Below are 20,012 nucleotides of genomic sequence, written 5' to 3'. Positions count from 1 at the left end.
GACAGAAACAACACACACAACCAAATTGATTTTATTGACATTTAAGTCTAATGTTGGGTCTAGATTTTACTTGAGTAATTAATTTTAAAGATAACTTTATTTATTGTTACTGTTAAACTAAAATCTCCAGCATGGGGAAGTGGGATGATCTCGGATTTTCTTGACACCCCCTCCACGAGGTCAGACCTTTCCCATGCTGGGAGTCCATCACCCTCCTGCAGTTCTGCATCGTCATCGTCTGGAAAGAGAAGAGGTTCTTCTGGGATGTGAAGTTGCAGATTCTTCATTCTCAGTTGTCACAAAGGGCTCAGTGTAGTCATCAAAACTCCACTTCTCTTGACACCCCCCAGTTTATTGTTGTGACCAGTCGAGCCGGGTCGTAACAATATTTTTGCAGTCTAAGCATCTTAAGATGAAAGAGGAAGCCAGTGAACAAGAATTAGAAAACCTAAAGTCTTTCCTGTCTCAGAAGAGGCTCTGGCTCCACCAGATCACCAACCAGTTCTGAGGATGAACCTCCACATCGTCTTCATGGTGTAAGGCTTTTTGGGGGGGGTTTACTGAGCAACTGGTACATTTTAACATCTGTTGTTGTATCTGTTGTTTTATTGTGCTAATTTTCATAAGCATGTTGTCTGTAAACTTTGAATACATTGACAATTTGTACAATTCTGTGATACTATATTGTCAACGTCCTCTTGGAAAATGCGGGTAACACTTTATTTGATGGGGTGTGAATCAGACTGACATGATACTGTCATAAACATGACACCTGTTAGGAACATACCAACAGGTGTCATGAAGTGTCATTCAGTAAATAATAACACTTTCAATAAGAAGTAGCTTTAAAGGTTGGATGACAGGTGTTATGTCAGTCTTATGCACACCCCATCAAATAAACTGTTACCACAATGATAATATATTGAAAGCACAATGTAATTTTGTCAGGTTCAAACACCTATTAAAGACTAAATTAATTAAACGCAAGAAAGACAAGAGAGATGGATTCTTTGTACTCACGAGGAGAACAGACAGAGATGTGCTTTCAGTTGCAATCTCCTGAAACAGGAGCAGGCATATGAAATCACATATGCCTGCTCCTCTCTTTTTATTGCATTTAGGATCCCTATCACATTGGGCACTGCAACTCTCAAAGGGCGGGGAAAACAAATCATCACATAGTTGCAGCGCTAATGACAATCACTATCTAGACACGTTATCTACACACTAGATTCTTCAGTTCCAGGCACGGCGTTGAGCAGACAAGTTGTGTCTTCACGGTGACGGCTTTGTTGCTATCTAACAGGTCAAGGAGAGCAGAGTTTCCGGCCGGGCCGTAAACTCTGCTGGAAGTGGTTGTCGCTGCTTTCTCTCAGGAAGGAATCAAAGTTATTCAACACACAGAAACATTCTTTATACTAAGATTAAAATGAAGTAAAAGCATGTAAGTAAAAACATTATAAAGGTATAACTATAAGGTTACATGAACAACAAATAATTGATAATACCAATAATACAATTTACCCAGCAAATTTGTTTTAGTTGGAAAGTGTGTTGTAGTTGATCCTTCTGTGTTCTGGTAGCCTGATATGTTTGCAGTACTACAGTGTGTATGACGCATGTAATGTACAAAGTAGCAAAGCAGAATAATAAAAAATATTAAGTAACTAAAAATTGTACATCATGATAAACCAATAGAGTAATTGTAGATCTACTAATATATAAAATATGTAATGCCAATATACTGAAAATACATTCTAAATAGCCTATATTTAAAATGTAATTTGATCACAAAATAGTACACTTAAAATATATTAATCAAGCAGGTTTGTATTACATAAAAAGCTAAATACTTAAAGTATACTAAGTTTAACTTGTTCCAAAAAAAACGATGTGATAGTACACTTAGTACACTTTAAATTGTGATTTTCTACAATTTAATCACTATTAAAATACAGCACAAATGAGTTGTTCCAAAATAACATACTTCAAGTACACTGATGATTAGTCCAGCTTCAAGTATGGGCTAATCATTCAAATTATATATAGATATATAATCGCATCAGATAGTCAAGCTGCACTATAACCAATATACTAATATGGTTAGTATATTTATTTTTTACCATAATAAAGTACGGCTAATTTATTAGGGAAGCACAAGATATAATTCAAGCACTTATTTAAAAGACTCAAAATTAGCTGGGAGCATTTAGTATGTACTCTGTGTGTATGTATGTATATAATACAATTATTTTAGGGTTTTTAAAAATATAGGATAAATTGAATTTCTGGATTACACCTCCGTCCAGTTGTTGGCGGTAATACATTATGATGTTTACTGACAACTGTCAGTAAACATCATAAAAAGGAAGAGAAGAACAGTTTCAAATCAAGATCTAGATATTCCTTTTACTCTGTATGAGCTGAAAAAAAATATTTTTAATGCTAAAAGGTCAACATCAAGAAAATATGAAGTTTGTTATATAATGCTTAAACATTTAAATGACATATTTCTTACTGTTATTTTAAAACTTTTTAATCTGATTTGGGAGACAGGGATAATTCCTGTGGCATGGAAACAGTCAGTTATAATTCCTGTGATGAAGCCAGGTAAAAATTCAACTGGCCCTTCAAATTAAGGATTAATAGCTCTTGCACCTCAATTAGGGAAAATAATGTAGAGAATTGTAACAGATAGACTATCATATTTTCTTGAAAGTAAAAATTTATTCTGTCCTTTTCAAAATGGTTTTTGTAAAGAGAGAAATAGACGGTAGTATAGGGAAATCTTTATTTGCAGATGATGGGGCTCTGTGGGTGTGGGGACATAATCTTATATATTTACAGAAAACGATGCAGGATGCCATTTTGAAAGTGGAAGGTTGGGCAAATAAATTAACTTCCTCATGTCTTCTATAAAAACAAATAACCTGGGTCTTTACTACCGACATTCTAAATCCCCATTTAAGTCTTTATAATCAGAGGCGTGAATAAAGTGAGGTTTTTAAGTGTCATCTTTGATGAAAAATTAACTTGGAAACAGCACATAAAATCAGTTCAAAATAAATGTAAAAAAATGAATAATTTGTTGAGATGTCTCTCTGGACAGGAATGGGGAGCTGTTGGGAGTTTATCAGGCTCTCATGAGATCTTCCTTGGATTATGGCTGGATAGCATGTATGGCAGCTGCTGACAATCATTTGAGAAAACTTGATAGTGGACAAACACAAGGATTATGAATATGTTGTGGAGCTTTCAGATCATCTCCTTCAGCTGTTTTACAAGTTGAAACTGGTGAGCTTCCTTTGAGGTTAAGAAGATTGAAGCTAATGTATGTGTACTGGGTAAACCTACAGGGACATAATCATGATTGTCCAACTAAGACTGTGCTGCACGGCTGTTGGGAACATTATAAATCTGATTGTAATAGTTTTGGATGGGTTGGGGACATAAAAGTTCAACATTTGGGTTTTACTCAGTTCCAGTATAGTTTTATGGTTCCACAGTCTCCAATTCCACCATGGTTATTTATCACACCAGAAGTTGACCTGCAATTGGGGAAATTTCTTTAAAATAAAAAGAGTCCAGAAAGGGTGATAGTTAATAATTATTTTGGAAGATTTAAAGATAGTATAATTATATATACAGATGCATCTAAAGATGTTAGCTTTACAATGGTTGCTCGATGATAATATTAAGGAAGAAAGTAAATATATAATTGCATCAGATAATCAAGCTGCATTATTAAATATAAAATCTGGCAAATCTTGTAGATTAGATTTATTATTAGGTATATGTCACTTATTAGTTCAGCTACATAAAAAGAAATGTCTTATTCGATATGTCTGGATTCCTGCTCATGTAGGTATAGAAGGAAATAAAGAAGTAGATATATTAGCTAAACAGGCCCTGAAATCAGATATTATACAATTACCACTAGGTTATTTAATTGTATTTAAAAGTATATATCTATATATGTGTATGTATAAGCGTACATATATATGTATGGCGTACACCATTGAGATGTGTGTTTTTTGTATGAAATTTTCTTTTGAATATCATTGATAATCATACTCCAGTCCGGTAGGTGGCGGTAAATGCACTTTAAGTTGGTTCCCATCCGTCAATAAAACATAACAAGAAGAAGAAGAAGAAGGAGAAGAAGACACGTTTCAGAAACCTAACGCTCAGCAATGATGACTAAACGACCAAATATACTGTTAACAGGTCAGGTGTTGTTTACGACTTTGATGTCCCATTTCCTAATAACGTATGTGATCCAACTACGCTGGACGATTGTAATTTGAAATATGTTTCGTGTTAGTGTTAGCAATACTCAACACTCTGTGGAGGTTTATGTAGAAAAGTGGGAAGGAGAACATCTCCTGTAATGTTTCCTTAACAAGGCATGGTTCCAATTCATGAAGCGATTCTAAAATGTTTTAGACTAGAGGTTTCACACGGACTTGAAATCCTTATTTTATCCATAACTTATAGGAAGTATTAGTTCAAGTAAGGAGTCAGTCCAAAAAACATTACTATACCATTCCTATTACATGTATGGCTTAGCATGGCGTTACCAGAGTAGTCTCTGCTGTTAATAAATAGTTTAGTTATGTTATTCAGTTTATTACAACAACTGATAAGAACCTCTTCGCAGGTAAGGAATTGCGTTCATGCCTAATTGAAATTCTGTAAACATGTGGTTTGAGACCTGTTACTAAAATGGTCTATGCTTGTTTGTAGCACAAAGCAGTTACCCTTTTGCCAATGTTGTGGGTCAACCGTTTTGCTCTTTGTACAAAAACCAGGTGCATTTTTACCAGTTCTGAGTGCCGACCAAGAACCCCTTAAGTTTCACCTTTGGACAAATAATGAGAGTTTGTTAAAAGTTTAACAGGATTTAATGACAAAATGATCAAATGTGTTACAATAGTACAATAGGAAGTGAGTACAGAGTGACTTTCACCGTCGCAGCGTTGGACCACACTTGGCACACCTTATGGATGAAACCAAGTGAGGCAAAGACTGTAGCGCATGTTTAGCTTTTTAGTCTTTTCTGCAATCTGTATCCTCCAAGGGTTGTCTAACCAGTACTTTAAGTATAAAAAACAAAAGTTCCTTATTCTTTTAGTGCCATAAATATTGGACAGAAACATGTATTATATCTTTATATAGACCTGTCTATTGATTTATAGATCAATAGTTTTACTGTACAGAAATTACAAAACCAAAACTTGCTCTTAATCAAATCCTAATGAGTTAAATTGAAAGTGTAATGGAGTCACTTACAGCATTAAAACTGACATGAAACATAATATTAAAGAACTAAATATACAAGATAAAATTAATTCAAAACACAAGTTCCTTATTATTAATGTTATGGTCTGTAAAATACGTACTTTACATATTTTATTATTTATATTATTTTAAAATATGTATTTTAATTCTTAGTCTTAGATGTGATCTCAACAAAGCCGTGGCACTTCAACAATATTATCTTACCTTTTATCTGAAAACACTGTTTGTTTTTGCTGCCAATTTCGATTCCGATCACCCAGTCACTGCCGATCATCTGGATTGGCTGTTCATTTTTTGCTTTAGGTATAAATGCTACTATGTGATCTGGCAAAATTGAAAAAATAAATTTACCTAATTTAGACATAAAATACAGCAGCTATTCAATCAGTAACACCATATTTAACAGTAAGGCTTTCTATACCCTAAGTCATTGGTTTTCAAAGATTTTCTGGCCCCCCCCTATGGATTACAACACCGACCCCCCCCCCCCAAAAAAAAAAAATCAACTGGGCACACATGTTTCAACCAGACATAAACCTTTACACATAATTTGTTTTCAAACTCCACTGAAGTTCATTTCACACTTCAGGTTGCAACAAAACAAACTACAAACCATCTTTACAGTGAAACACCTTTATGTAACTGTTTGTTGTTGTTTTTTTTTTTCATTTATCCATCCCCCTTCCCATGCCCTTCCTGCAATGGGACTGCACCCCCTTAGGGGGCGTGCCCCACCCTTTTGGAACCACTGCCCTAAGCTATGCATCAGTCAAATAAATCTGCCTATCAAATAATGTCAACAAAAAAGGAAACATTCATTCAAAGTCAAACGCAGGTTGGATCAAAATAAACAATCCTGAGTTACTAAATCAAAACTTCCTGAGAGCTTGGCTATCTGATTAATGTTGGTCCTGATTGAACTGAGTAATTCTGAGTATGCCAGGAGGAGGCATACTCACTCTTGAGTTCCTGTTTCTCTTTATTAGTGTGAATGCTGCAGGCATGTTACAACAGTACAAAAAATTTGTGTGTGTTTTGGTGTGTTCCTGTATTTAATTATTAATGAACCGTAGAACACCCGTCCCTCCTCCCTGCCCCAGCATCCAGGTTCTGCATTACCTGGTTCTGTGTTTGCAGTTCGCGCAGTGGACAGAGTAGCGCAGCTCCTCCTGCGGCTCCACGACTCAGATGTACTGCACAGATTTGACACTTATCTTAATATTAATAATTATAATGGCATTTAGTTGCACAAATTTACGGACTCGTTCAATCGTGTCTGTTTTCACATTTATAGCGCTGTTCAAATTAGTCTCCATGTTTGCAGTTATCTGGAGTGCAACGCAAGGCTCAACGTAATTCAGAGGTAATATATTAACTTGATATTAACTTAATAAAGACACAGCGGGACGGATCATCTGGGAAATGATGGACAGGAAGAGTCTGACTAAAACTACCTGGATGTCAGACAAATTCAGGGGTTTATGTCTGTTTATTTCCAAGCCCATAAACCGCAACCTGCGACTCATTAAATCTGCAAGCTACTTTAGAAAAAAACAAGCCCAAACCTGCTTATAATAATTGGACTTGACGACCAAAACTCAAACTAGTTTCTGTTTTTTCAGCAATAAAATCCTCATCTCCCTCTTCCCTCATTGTATATGTTACTGTTGCTGCTGATACTGTCACATAGAAACGGCGGTCGCTCCCCAAGATGTGTGGAGGAAATAACATTAAATTACAAAAGGAAATAATAATGCAAAAATGATTTAGAGAAGTAACTGTAGTCTGACCACTGGATTTGAAATAGCATTGCGTTAGATTATTCCTTACTGAAAAAAGTGGTCCAACATAATGCTTTACTACTGACATCACTGATTAGGACATAGCGAAAGTTTTAATACATATGTAAAATCTGTTGTTGTTTTAGTTACATGTTGCAGCTTTAAGCAGACGTTCGTTGTGAGAGTTCACTGCCAGGTTGAGGTTGAACGGCGCAACATCTGTGAGATATTACTACCTGGAGTGTGTAGCGGCGGTCCAACAGTGAGAGCAGAACCAGCGTCTTATAACGCTAGCTCAAAGACTTACATTATTTTTTGTATAATTTGTTTAGCTTTCTGACCATCATGCTCTTCCGGGTTAATATTATGCACTGCTTTATCTGCTCTATTTTTTTTTCCAGACTTGTTGCCATAGCAACTGACAACAATGCCACAAAAAAAAACAACACTCGGATGTTTCCCACACAAAGAGCAGAACATTCAGTCTGCTGCAGTAGTATGGTTTTAGGCTTAATGTTTATTTTGCGATTATTAATAAGTGATTGCTGTGGTAAGAGGAGAAAACTATAAATATAGTATAGAATAGGATTCAACTTTATTGTCATTGCACTGTCACAAGTACAAGCAACGAGATGTAGTTTGCATCTATCCAGAAGTGCTCACAGGATATAAATATTTATTTACAGGTGTTCAAGACTATGTATGTATGAACTATAAGGGGTTATAGCAAAGAGATATAAATATAAATATGGGAGCTATATGCACAGATTATGCAAAATATACAAGAATGTTAGGAAATGGATTATATATGTATTAATGGGTTTATAATACAAGATAAATAATGACAGATAAGATTTACAAATTGTATATGTGTGTGAGTCCGTGGTGTGTGTGTGAGGATAGTCCATGTGTTATTGTTGTGTGAGAGGACAGGGGAGTACAATCCTTATAGTTTATGTTTTATGTCAGGAGGCGTTCAAAAGCGTGACAGCTGTGGGAAAGAAGCTGTTCTGGTACCTGGTGGTTCTGGTCTGTGTGGTTCTGGTCCGTAGGCTTCTGTAGCGCCTCCCAGAGGGCAGGAGGGAAAACAGTGTGTGTGTTGGGTGAGTGAAGTCCTTTGTGATTTTCCTGGCCCTTTTCAAACACGCTTCCTGTAGATGTCCTTGATGGCAGGGAGCGGTGCCCCGGTGATATACTGGGCAGTTTTCACCACCCTCTGCAGCGCCTTCCGGTCGGAGACAGAGCAGTTCCCGTACCAAGCTGTAATACAGTTGGTGAGGATGCTCTCAATGGTGCAGCGGTAGAAGTTCGTGAGGATCTCTGAGGACAGGTGGTTCTTTCTCAGGGTCCTCATGAAGAAGAGGCGCTGATGCGCCATCTTAATGAGTTTGGAGCAACTGGTCGTCCAAGTCAGGTCCTTGGAGATGTGGACTCCCAGGAACTTAAAGATGTCCACATGCTCCACCACTGTCCCCTTAATGTGGATGAGTGGATGTAGGTCAGCTCCTTGGTTTTCTCGGTGTTCAGAGAGATAGATTTAGAAAAGTCTATATTATGGAAAAACCAACATCAAGACTACAACTTAAGATGGAGACTTTGAAACAAAGTGGAGACCTATAACTAAATTCATATTCTAACCTTGACATCTCTGTTTATTTGCTTGTGTACCTTTTGAATTTATTTTGTATTATTATTATTATTGTGTACTTTTATTAGTCTGTATTTTAATTATGTCTACTGTTGTCCCTTTCACTGCAGTTAGGGTTAGTGTAATACCCTATCTTTTCCTAGACCTGTCTCAGGGTAAGACTCAAGGTTATTAGAGATTTTCTGGACCCGTTAGATGGAGAGCTGGTCAGTAGTCAGTCCATGGAAGTTGTGAGGTGTAGGGGGGAGCTGGCTATTGCGGAATAATAACAGTAACAATGTCGACCTTCTATCACCAGAAGAACATTTCCAGGATTAAAGGACTAATGTCTCAGCCAGATCTAGAGAAACTCATCCATGCGTTTATCTTCAGTCGCATTGATTATTGCAACAGCGTCTTCACAGGTCTGTCCAACAAATCACTCGGTCATTCCCATTCACCTAGAGTATCTGACAGAGTGCATGGTCTGTATGTCTGTATGTCACTTTGTTTGCTCTGAATGTAATTGTGAGTGTTCAAGCTAATATAGTAGAAATATTTTTGTTTCATCCACATCCACAGGAACACCCGGAGTAGGGAAGACAACTTTGGGAAAGGAGTTGGCTGCACAGACAGGGTTGACATATGTCAACATTGGTGAACTGGCACATGAAGGTAAGAGCCATAACAGAGAAAGATGTCATTGGTACAAATATTATAGAGAGGGAGAGACTTTCATCCTGATGTTGATCCCCCAAATCAAAACTTTATTTGATGTTATCTCAAATTACCACACCATATCAACTTTATTTATGAAGCACTTTATACACTGACAAGACCAAAGTGCTATACACAATCATAATATACAGTGCAATTATAAAATAGAAAAGATTGAATATAAAATACATATTAATATACAGACACAATAAAACAAAGTGAAACATTTACCGGTACTCTATTTTGAGCACTTTTGAAGTCATTATTTTACCTTGAATAATACAGCTGTGTGTGTGTTTATCTAGTCAACCAGTCAATTTGGTATTCATATTACTATATATATATATATATATATATATATATATATATATATATATATATATATGTGTGTGTGTGTGTGTGTGTGTATAGTAATATAACACTAACCCTGTATGCATTTAGTAAAGTTACTTTGTTTGAGTCGAATGTTTCCCTCATCGAAACCAAACGGCCTTCCTGGTCTATAACCTGTTTGGACACCTGGAGATCTAGTTTATTTGCAATTAGAATAGCAAAGCCTCTCGTATGTTCATCTGGATGCAAGATTAAAATTTCTTCTTAAACCCCATTTTTAAATGTTTTTTATGGTTTCTTTTGTTAAGTGTTTTTGTTTCTTAGCTATGACCTTTCCTCTTTTGATCGGATTTTGTCTCCTGTGAACATTCAAAGTTATAATTTTATATTGCTGTTGAGACATTGATATTTAAATTAAATTGATCCCCCTAACTCTAACCCTAACACATGGGTGTTAAATGAATTATCTTTGCAAGGAGGCCATCCATCCATCCATCCATCCATCCATCCATTTTCTGTTCACCCTTGTCCCTAATGGGGTCAGGAGGGTTGCTGTTCCTCTCCAGTTACGTTCCAGGTAAAAGGCGGGGTCACCCAGGGCAACACAGAGACACACAGGACACACAACCATTCACACACACACCTAGGGAGAATTTAGAGAGACCAATTGACCTGACAGTCATATTTTTGGACTGGGGGAGGAACCCGGAGAACCCGGAGAGAACCCACCATGCACAGGGAGAACATGCAAACTCCATGCAGAAAGACCCCGGGCCGGGAATCGAACCCAGGACCTTCTTGCTGCAAGGCAACAGCTCTACCAACTGTGCCACGGTGCAGCCCATGTCATGATGCCTCTTCGGCATCATGACAAAATCCAGACTTTTCCCCATGTTCTCCATATGTGTCTGGGTTCTGTCGTTTGGCCTCCACCATCTTCGAGGACAATCTGTCCAGTCACTCCATCAGCGGTGCTGTGGGGGACCATCATTGGCTCTGTAGTCAGGTGCAAGCCCCTTCATTTGCAGATCCTTCATGACTTCACCCACACTGTTATATGTGGCCAAACAACACACAGAGCTTAGCTGGCAGTGGGTTTGAAAGCGGAGACCCTTTTCTTTCAAGAATTTTTTTGCAAAGGGCATAAGCTTTCCTCTTCTTTTGGGTCTCTGCCAGATAGTCCTGGCCACTATAAACCCACTGCTAATTGAGGCAGATCTCTCCTTTCTTCCATGCAAAGCAAAGCATCAAATCCTTGGTTTTGAATGTGAAAAAGTAAATCACCCTGGAGCTGGGGTAGACATTCTGAGGTGGTTTGGGACCAAATCATGGTGGCAGCATTTTATAGCTACATTGATATTCTGTAGTGACAGCTAAACTTTAATAAAACCTTCCATAAACTCCAGCAAGTTGTTGCACTTGAAGTGCCATGCATCATTCTGTACAGGTGTTTATTTAAGTAGGGTTATTTTGTCCCTTCCAGCATCTTCCAGCATGCTTAGAACAGATAAATGTGTGGATGTGCCAAAACTTCCTCCAGCTGAACAAAAACAAAACTGAAGTTATTATTTTTGGACCTAAAGAGGAACGATCTAGAGTTATAGATCTAGAGTTATAGATATAGAGTCAGTGCACAGCTTCAGTTATTACAACTAAAAACCAGTGATCAGGCCAGAAACCTGGGAGTAGTGATGGACTCTGACCTGAACCTTCAGAGCCACGTAAAGACAGTCACAAAGACGGCCTTCTATCACCTGAAGAACATTTCCAGGATTAAAGGACTAATGTCTCAGCCAGATCTAGAGAAACTCATCCATGCGTTTATCTTCAGTCGTATTGATTATTGTAACGGCGTCTTCACAGGTCTGTCCAACAAATCAATCAAACAGCTACAGCTGATCCAGAATGCTGCTGCTCGTGTTCTCACAAAAACCAGGAAGATAGAGCACATAACACCAGTTTTAAAGTCCCTCCACTGGCTCCCTGTAGCTCAAAGAATAGACTTTAAAATACTGTTGTTAGTTTATAAATCACTGAATGGTTTAGCACCACAATACATTAAAGATTTGCTGCTGTTGTATCAACCTTCCAGAACTCTCAGGTTCTGGTTCTGGTTCTGCTCTGCATCCCCAGAACCAGAACCAAACGAGGAGAAGCAGCATTCAGCATCTATGCACCAAAAATCTGGAACAAACTTCCAGAAAACTGTAAAACAGCTGAAACACTGACTTCCTTTAAATCTCAACTAAAAACCCACTTGTTTAGAGTTGGATTTGAAACGTAATCAATTGCAAATTTATTGATGGAATCTGACTATGTTGTGTTTTTATTGTTGATTCTATGTTGCATTGTATCTTTGTGTTTGATTTGATGTAAAGCACTTTGAAATGCCTTGCTGCTGAAATGTGCTATACAAATAAAGTTTGATTGATTGATTGATTGATCTTAATATGACCCGCCTTGCTTTGGTGAGGGCTATTTTTAACCATATTGCTTTTTTTGTTCCTAATTTGACCTTATAATCCAAGAATGTTTGTGAACCTGAGGGCTGCAGAAAACTTTGCTGATTTTAAGAGCAGGTTTAATACCATTTTTTTTTTAACTGTATTTCCTGAATTGAATCATTTCTGCTTAATCTGTGCATTAAGCAGAAATGATGCATACAGTTGTATGTTTTTCCATGTGGGGTTGGGGTGGGTAGTTGTTTGTTTTTATTGATCTGTACAGCACTCTGAGCTGCTTTTAGTATGAAGGGTGATTTCTAATTAAAATTGATTGATTTATAAAGTCTTATTTTATTGTGGTCATCATGCTGTCCCTTCATCCCTCGTTCAACTGCGGAGGGTATAACAATACCATTTTCCTTTTTAACCAATTTGATTAATAAACTAATCTCAACTACATGGAAAATTATAATCAATTTGCAGTCTATTTAGTTGACTTGGAATCTTTTTGGAATGATTTGATTGAATCAATTTTGTTAGTGCCTTAAGATGTCATATGTTCTGAAATGAAAACTAAATTGAAATAATGCATGTTATAAAATGGTCCAATGACAGTGTCAGGCATGAGTATATTTAATTAAAGAAAAAGTTGTCAGCACCATCTTTTACCAATTTATTTATAAGTGAAAGACTTTCTAAATCTTTCCCCAGGCCAATATTATGACGGGTATGATGAGGAGTACCAGTGCCCTGTTTTGGATGAGGACCGGGTGAGTTAAATTCTTTTCTAAACTTTTTCAAACCACAGTTTTTTTGTCACATTCTTATTACATCACCTGTTTAACCTAGGACAGCTATATTTTTGTGCTGATTTGGCAGTAAATAGTTATATATATATATATATATATATATATATATGTGTGTGTGTGTGTGTGATGAGCAATGAGGTTCATAGGTGGTGAGGCACTGACTTAATCATAGTCAGATTTACACCTATAGACCCCCTGCATGATATTGTTTACATAAGGAAATATTGCGCATGCGGACAACGCTGGAGGGCAAAAAGACAATTTTTTTACCTGTGTACAATGGGCCATAGGTAGAATAATTCCGTTAAGTCAATGAAACATGGAAATTTAGGTATATTAATATTGTGCTATGTTCCGCAGCAAAGGGCAAAACCGTTAAAGTATATCTCAAAACCACGTCTTTATCGCTCTCTATATCAGCGCAGCTACACCTACGTGTAGCTGTCAGTTACTCGTTGCCATAGTAACTGACAACAACGCCACAAAGAAAACAAAAAAAAACACTGAAATATTTTCCACACAAAGAGCAGAACATTCAGTCTGCTGCAGTAGTATGGTTTTAGGCTTAATGTTTATTTTGCGATTATTAATAAGTGATTGCTGTGGTAAGAGGAGAAAACTATAAATATATCGTACATTGTTTGCGATCTACCAGTCGATCTCAGGAAGGTTTTTTGATCTTGGTAGTAGCATCCTCAAGGTGACAAACTGATTGCCACCAGGAGGCTGATATGAGCATGTCCTCTAACTTTACACCTAATTTATCTAAAATCCAAATTGTTGTATTTTCACTTTTTGAAATGATGTCTTTCAGTTAGAGCTTTGCTTCATGCAAGAAAATTGTGATAAGCCGCACTTAATAGATAGAGATTCAAACAGCAAACCTCATGTGAGGTTTGCTGTTTGAGATGGGGGGTGCACAAACTGAGAAACAACTGCCTGAGTGGTTTCAGTTTGACACTACAGACTGACTAATGCTGTCTACTAATACAAATTGGCCACACTGGTACCTTTGATGAATAGGTGCTAATGAATATAATCTGGATTCCTGGATTGCACAGGTGGTGGATGAACTGGATCAAAAGATGGTGGAAGGTGGTGTAATCATAGATTATCATGGCTGTGACCTGTTTCCCGAACGATGGTTCCACATTGTTTTTGTACTTCGCACGGACAACACCCAGTTGTACACCCGACTTGAAAACAGGTAAAGATTTTTTTCCCTAAGTTAACCTTTTAAAATTGTAAAACCTTTTGAGGATTCAGACAAGCATGTCATTAGTTTTGTTTTGTTTTTAAACATGTTTTGGGTGTTTTTTGTTTGGTTATTTTATTTTAATGCAAATCTCCAGTGCCAACACAGCTTCTATTAAGGTAGTTTTCCACTGGCAGGTGGAACACTAGCCGGTTAATGTGCAGTTCGGTTTTACCCCAGATAGTGAGCTTTTCCATTATACTCTTTGTTCCTCAGTATTGTGGACATGCCGTGAGCAGCAGCTGTGGTCAACTCTCTGCTGATGTTTGCATAGGCCCTCAACAATGGAAAACCTTAAGGTTCTGATGGACTTTTCTACAATTTCTACAGTTATGTCTGTAGAAATTGACATAACTGCAGAAATTCATTGCTGTCCCAAACATAAAGACTCAGATCAGCTAATTGTTTTTCTATACATATAACTACTTCAAATATAATTACATTGTGCCACTTTTTCACTTTAGGTAATGCAGTTAAAGGATGTAGCCACCCATAAACTATGTATTTTTTTTTAAATCCAAAGGAAAAATAAAATTCATATCACAAGCTAATATTATGTAGTTCTGGTGTTTTACACTGTCGGTGCAAAACTGCAACTCCATCAGAAAGCTGACCACAGTTGGACCATTTCTCTCTTCTTTTATTGCTGTCCATTCTTCAAATTGATGTGGTGCTAGCAGCAGCGGAATGGCCTGCTAAGATACGGTCATTCTCTGCAAAACGTAATGAACGCGTTCCTGGCACTGCTCCTGATTAAACTCATAATTATGCTCCTCCGTCCTCAGCATGTTCCAATGTTGTTTGGCGTTTTCAGTGTTCTAAATCACAAGCCAATCAACGAATGCGGTCAGCTGTCAATTAAATCGCTTCGGTACCGTAGCTTTCTCTGTGTGGGTAGTTCTTATTCTTCAGTGTTAGTCAGTTGCCATTGTGGGCAATTTGGATTAGTAGACAGCGTTAGTCAGTCTGTACTGTCAAACTGAAACCATTCAGGCAGTTGTTTCTCAGTCTGAATACCCCATCATCTCAAATTATTTGGCCAACCTGTTAGTGAGGGGTGCTGTTTGAATCTTTATGTATTAAACGGGGCTTATCACAAATTAAGGGAGTTGCATGGCCTCATACATCTGCTGTTAAATAAGTTAGCACATGCATCTTCAATGTCTTGCAAGTATTTGATATAGTTACAAGAGATCACATGTATTAAATTTCACAAAATGGTTAATGCGGTACATGGTAAAAAAAAAAAACTACATGTAGCTAGATGTTAAGTAACTAATAAACAAAATCTATACCACATTAGATTATATTGGTTAATTTGCAATCTTCATATTACATGCAATATGGATATGTTGTTTAAGATTTAAGGTAAACAGAGATGGGGCTGAGAACAAATTGAATTTCAAAGGGACCAATAAACTTGAGAGAAAACTTGCTAGAAGACATCTTTAGATGAATGTCCCTGATGGAGAGCCAAACCTTTTTGTCCAGGTTGATACACAGGTGCAGGAACCCTTTTGCGGTCAGCCAGAAAGTGATTCTGAACAGAAGTGCAGTCCAGGGCAGCAAAGACAATCTTCCAGGTGTGCCTATATTTGTGGATGCAATGACGAACAGAGGTGACAGACAACACTATTTCATCAGCGGGAAGCTAAATATAAATATGGTTGATACCCCTAAGAAGCGTCAAAAGAAGAGAAGCCAATGGCTGAGGAGGCGTGAGCATTGTGTGCATATTCTACCCACATGAAATGTGAACTCTAGTACGACGGGTTGGAAGCACACAGACAACGTAATGTATTATGTACTGGAGTTCAGTCTACAGATTTAAGTTCTTGTTTCATCCTCTGTGTTCATGTTGGGTGGCTACAACCTAGTCCATGATCTTCCATGGGAGGGCCCCACCAAAACACGCGGAAGGGACAATTGTACTGATGGTGCGATTATCGTCTTGGGAAAACTGGCGAGACAGTGCGTCAGGTTTGGTATATTTGGAGCCTAGTCTCTAAGAAATGACTAAATTAAATGGTGAGAAGAAAGGGGACCATCTGGACTGTGGATTAAGATGTTTGGCTTGTTGCAGATGCACTAGATTCTTATGATTGATCCAGATTTCCACTGGTTGTTCAGCTCTGGCTAGCCAGTGTCACCACTCTTCAAGGGCCAACTTGAATTCTAGTGGTTCCTTATCTCCAACATTGTAGTTTTTCTCCAAGGAGAAGAGTCGTCTTGAGAAGAAGGTACATGGGTGAAGTTTCTTGTCAATGGAAGAGATCTGGGAAAACACAGTACCCACACCAGAATCGGAGGCATTAACTTCCGTTATAAACTGGGTCGAGGTGTCAGTTCGAGCGCGAATGGGGGCCTCAGAAAACCTGCTTTGAGAAGTTAAAAGGCCTGTTCTGCTTGGGGGGACCAAATGAACTCTCTTTGGGGGAGGTCAGTTGGGTGACAGGGGACACAATCTGACTGAAATTCTCAATGAAATGGTGGCGAAGCCCAAAAAGCGCTGAAGCTGTTTGTGAGAAGAAGGGACCGGCCAATTACAAATAGATTGAATTTGTTCTGGGCTGGTCTTCATGCGACCGTTCTTGAAAACATATCCCAGACAGGTGATGGAAGGGACAGGAAAATGACTTGCATGTGTGTTTTCAGGGTTGCTTGACACAGTCTGAAAATGCTGTGCAACTTTTCTCTGAGGCATTTGCAATGCCCTCTCAAAAGTTTAAAGGCTTTTATTGGGCATTTTCCTCTGCTCCCTCCATAGCCTTTGCCCTGCTTGCTCTGTTTCTGTACTGCTCTTTAGACCCTCTGTTTCCACATCCTCCGAATCTACAAATTATGGATCTGTTCAACTGGTCTCTCAATGCAATTGATCAAATTTTCTCAAGAAGACGACTGAGTAAAGTGTTCTGTGAGGACATATTTGGCATGATACAGTTTGGAATCTTGGGATGTTTACAAAAATTCTTGTCTGTTCACATTATACCTGGAAGACATGGGAGGAACTATATTTATGTAGATTCATAATAAGATTTCTACTGTTTGAAGTTGACGGGATACCTCGTTTGTCAACAAATATAAAAGATGTCGGTAGGCCTGTCATGATAACAAATTTTGCTGAGCGATTAATTGTCTCAAGAACTATTGCGATCAACGATAATATTGTTTGAAGACCTTTGTACACTGATTTAATGGAAATGACATGATAATGCATGTGATTTCCTGCCAAAGATAGATACACTTTATTTTCAAAAGAACATTTAACACTGGAACTGATCAAATAAACAAAACAACCAACAACAAAAATAAAATGGATTCCCAGTCTCCATTAATAAAAATGTACTTGAATAAAAACACCAAAGTGTAAATAAATACTGCATTCAACCAAAAGAGTTCAGATTATAAAGTCTGTAAACCATATTGCCCTTCAGTAATTATTAGATTTAAATAGAGAAGATGGAACATCGACTACCTGATGCAATAGTTCACACTAGTTAGTTCACACCTACATTTTCCCCTTAAGACAATCTTAGAACGTTGATCGTTCTAAGATTGTCGCTTGTGATCATCCTGTAGTCTGTGGTGTGTTATGGTAGATCGTCGTAGCCGCTCCGATCTAAATCAGGGGTTTTCCCCACTGGGAGCTTAACGCAGCCTGTTGAATGTGACAGGTAGCCAATCAGAAAGTGCGGATTCTCCTCCATCCTTTCTGAGGGGAAATTACAGAGGGGAATCCCAAACAGCTGACATGGCGCAATCTGAAGTCCAGTGGACATTGGAGATGATATGTGGAAACAACATTAATGTTTATAAAACATTTTGTGCAAAGAATATAGAAATGATGAGGAGAGGAGTTGGAGCCAAATTGCTACCAGGTGATGAACCCGGTAACTTTTCAGCTGTTCTTTGTTAACGTGACATAAATAGATTATAATGATATTCATTCAGTCAGGATGTTACGCTGACACTAGAGCCACATGCATTGCAGGTAGATTGTAGTAAAGCATTGATTAATGCCTGGTTTTAAAATTAGTTAGCTGGACTTGTAGCCATTATTTTGTGCTCATTGTTGGACACCACACAGCACGATGGAACCCGATCGAACCGTTATACCTAGGATTTCTGTCGGCTGATGTGTGATCTTAAGTTTTGAAAATGGGCCGACAATCGGCCGACAGCTGTAAGATGGTGAAGTGTGAACTGGACATTACATTGAGGAAATGAGGAAGGGAGTGGAGAGCCCCGGTGTTGAGCCTTTTTTCATTCAGTGTCATCAAAGAAAGAGAAAAAGGCCGGAAGAGACGATAAAGCCGGTAATTAAAATGACGTTGATAGTTTTAATTTATCGTGCGATTAATTGATTTATCGTTTATCGCGATAGGCCTAGACGTCAGCAGCTGTTTTGGCCCTTGTCAAGCTGCCTCATCAGTGTGATGGATTGGGCCAAGTAGCGACTGCTTAGACTAACATGCTGTAAGATCAGAGCTGCAAGTCGGATGCAATTCTTGCTGAGATTTGCAGGTCAGGAAAAAGATCGCATCCAACTTACTAATACTTCATCCATCCATCCATCCATTTTCTGTTCACCCTTGTCCCTAATGGGGTCAGAAGGGTTACTGGTGCCAATCTCCAGCTACGTTCCGGGCAAGAGGTGGGGTCACCCTGGACAGGTCGCCAGTCTGTCGCAGGTTACTAATACTTACTAATAGCAATCCAGAACAAGAATCAAACATGGAAACTGAGAAACCTTTAGTTTATAAATTGTGGAGCACTTTAGTTTTTTGTTATTTCCCAAACCTTTTTGTCTTTCTTTTAGGTTTGTTATTTTGTTTGTATTTCTGTCTAATTCACCTCAAGCACTTTCAGCTTCCTTGATGCTGAAAATATGCTATATAAATAAAATTACCTTTACCTATTGTTGAAAGTATTTTCTGCACCACTCTCTGGATGCTTTTATATCATCTTAAGAAACTGCATACCCATAGACTGATAATGTTGATATTCAGATGTGTCCAATTATTTTTTTTTTTTTACAACAGATGTCAAATATAGATAACCCTGGATATGTTCTTGTCTTTTCATTTGCTTTCAGGGGTTATACTGGAAAGAAACTACAGGACAATGTGCAGTGTGAGATCTTCCAAACTATTTATGAGGAAGCCATGGAGGCCTACTCTGAGGAGATTGTCCACCAGTTACCAAGTAACACCCCTGAGGACCTTGAGAAAAACCTCCAGCAACTAATTCAGTGGACTGAGCAATGGATAAAGGATCATAACTGAAACATGGAGTTCTCATTTTTTGTAAGAATAAATGTATTTCTACCAAATAAATGAGCATTTTTTTAGTAGACATTTCCATTATTAACCCTTATATTCCTATAAGAAAAATAGTGTACGCAGGAGCTAATTTTATCTGGTCTGTGTTTTGCAAGGAGTGCAGCAGTTAAATTTTCTCTGTCTGCAGCTTTAAAACTGTAAATATGGGCCCAGAACTATATTTTAATGAACATTCTCAGAGTTCTCCTAGAGCCCTCTCATCTTAGCCTAAAAAATCCTGCCTACTTTTGGCTGTGATCAGTTGATAGACAAAACAAAAATACACACACAAAAGCCCAGTCAGATAGAAATTTATTAATCATTGCATCTAGACTCCTTCAGACCCCTCGTCCACTGGAATGGACATGACATTTTTCTGGGATTCAACCAATAAAAAAAATTAAGGAATTTATTATTTGCATGA

The 20,012-nt window shown here is 37.9% G+C and overlaps 1 protein-coding gene across 2 annotated transcripts; it reads left to right on the top strand.

The window, feature by feature from the left end:
* Positions 1 to 4,124: 4,124 nt before the first annotated feature.
* Positions 4,125 to 19,602, top strand: ak6 (adenylate kinase 6). Of its 2 annotated transcripts, none has more exons than XM_044111896.1 (5): positions 4,125 to 4,227; positions 9,292 to 9,384; positions 12,915 to 12,973; positions 14,074 to 14,219; positions 19,363 to 19,602. In XM_044111896.1, exons 1-5 carry the CDS (start codon positions 4,194 to 4,196, stop codon positions 19,550 to 19,552), a joined length of 522 nt encoding a protein of 173 aa, XP_043967831.1. In that variant the 5' UTR covers positions 4,125 to 4,193; the 3' UTR covers positions 19,553 to 19,602. The 2 variants fall into 2 exon arrangements, with proteins under 2 accessions (XP_043967831.1, XP_043967830.1); XM_044111895.1 differs by lacking the exon at positions 4,125 to 4,227 and adding an exon at positions 4,347 to 5,016.
* Positions 19,603 to 20,012: the final 410 nt, after the last annotated feature.

Source organism: Gambusia affinis, linkage group LG03 (assembly GCF_019740435.1).
Source record: "Gambusia affinis linkage group LG03, SWU_Gaff_1.0, whole genome shotgun sequence".
Taxonomy (NCBI): Eukaryota; Metazoa; Chordata; class Actinopteri; order Cyprinodontiformes; family Poeciliidae; genus Gambusia; species Gambusia affinis.
The sequence above is the reverse complement of the archived record's forward strand: the minus strand, read 5'-3'. Positions and strand labels throughout refer to the sequence as shown.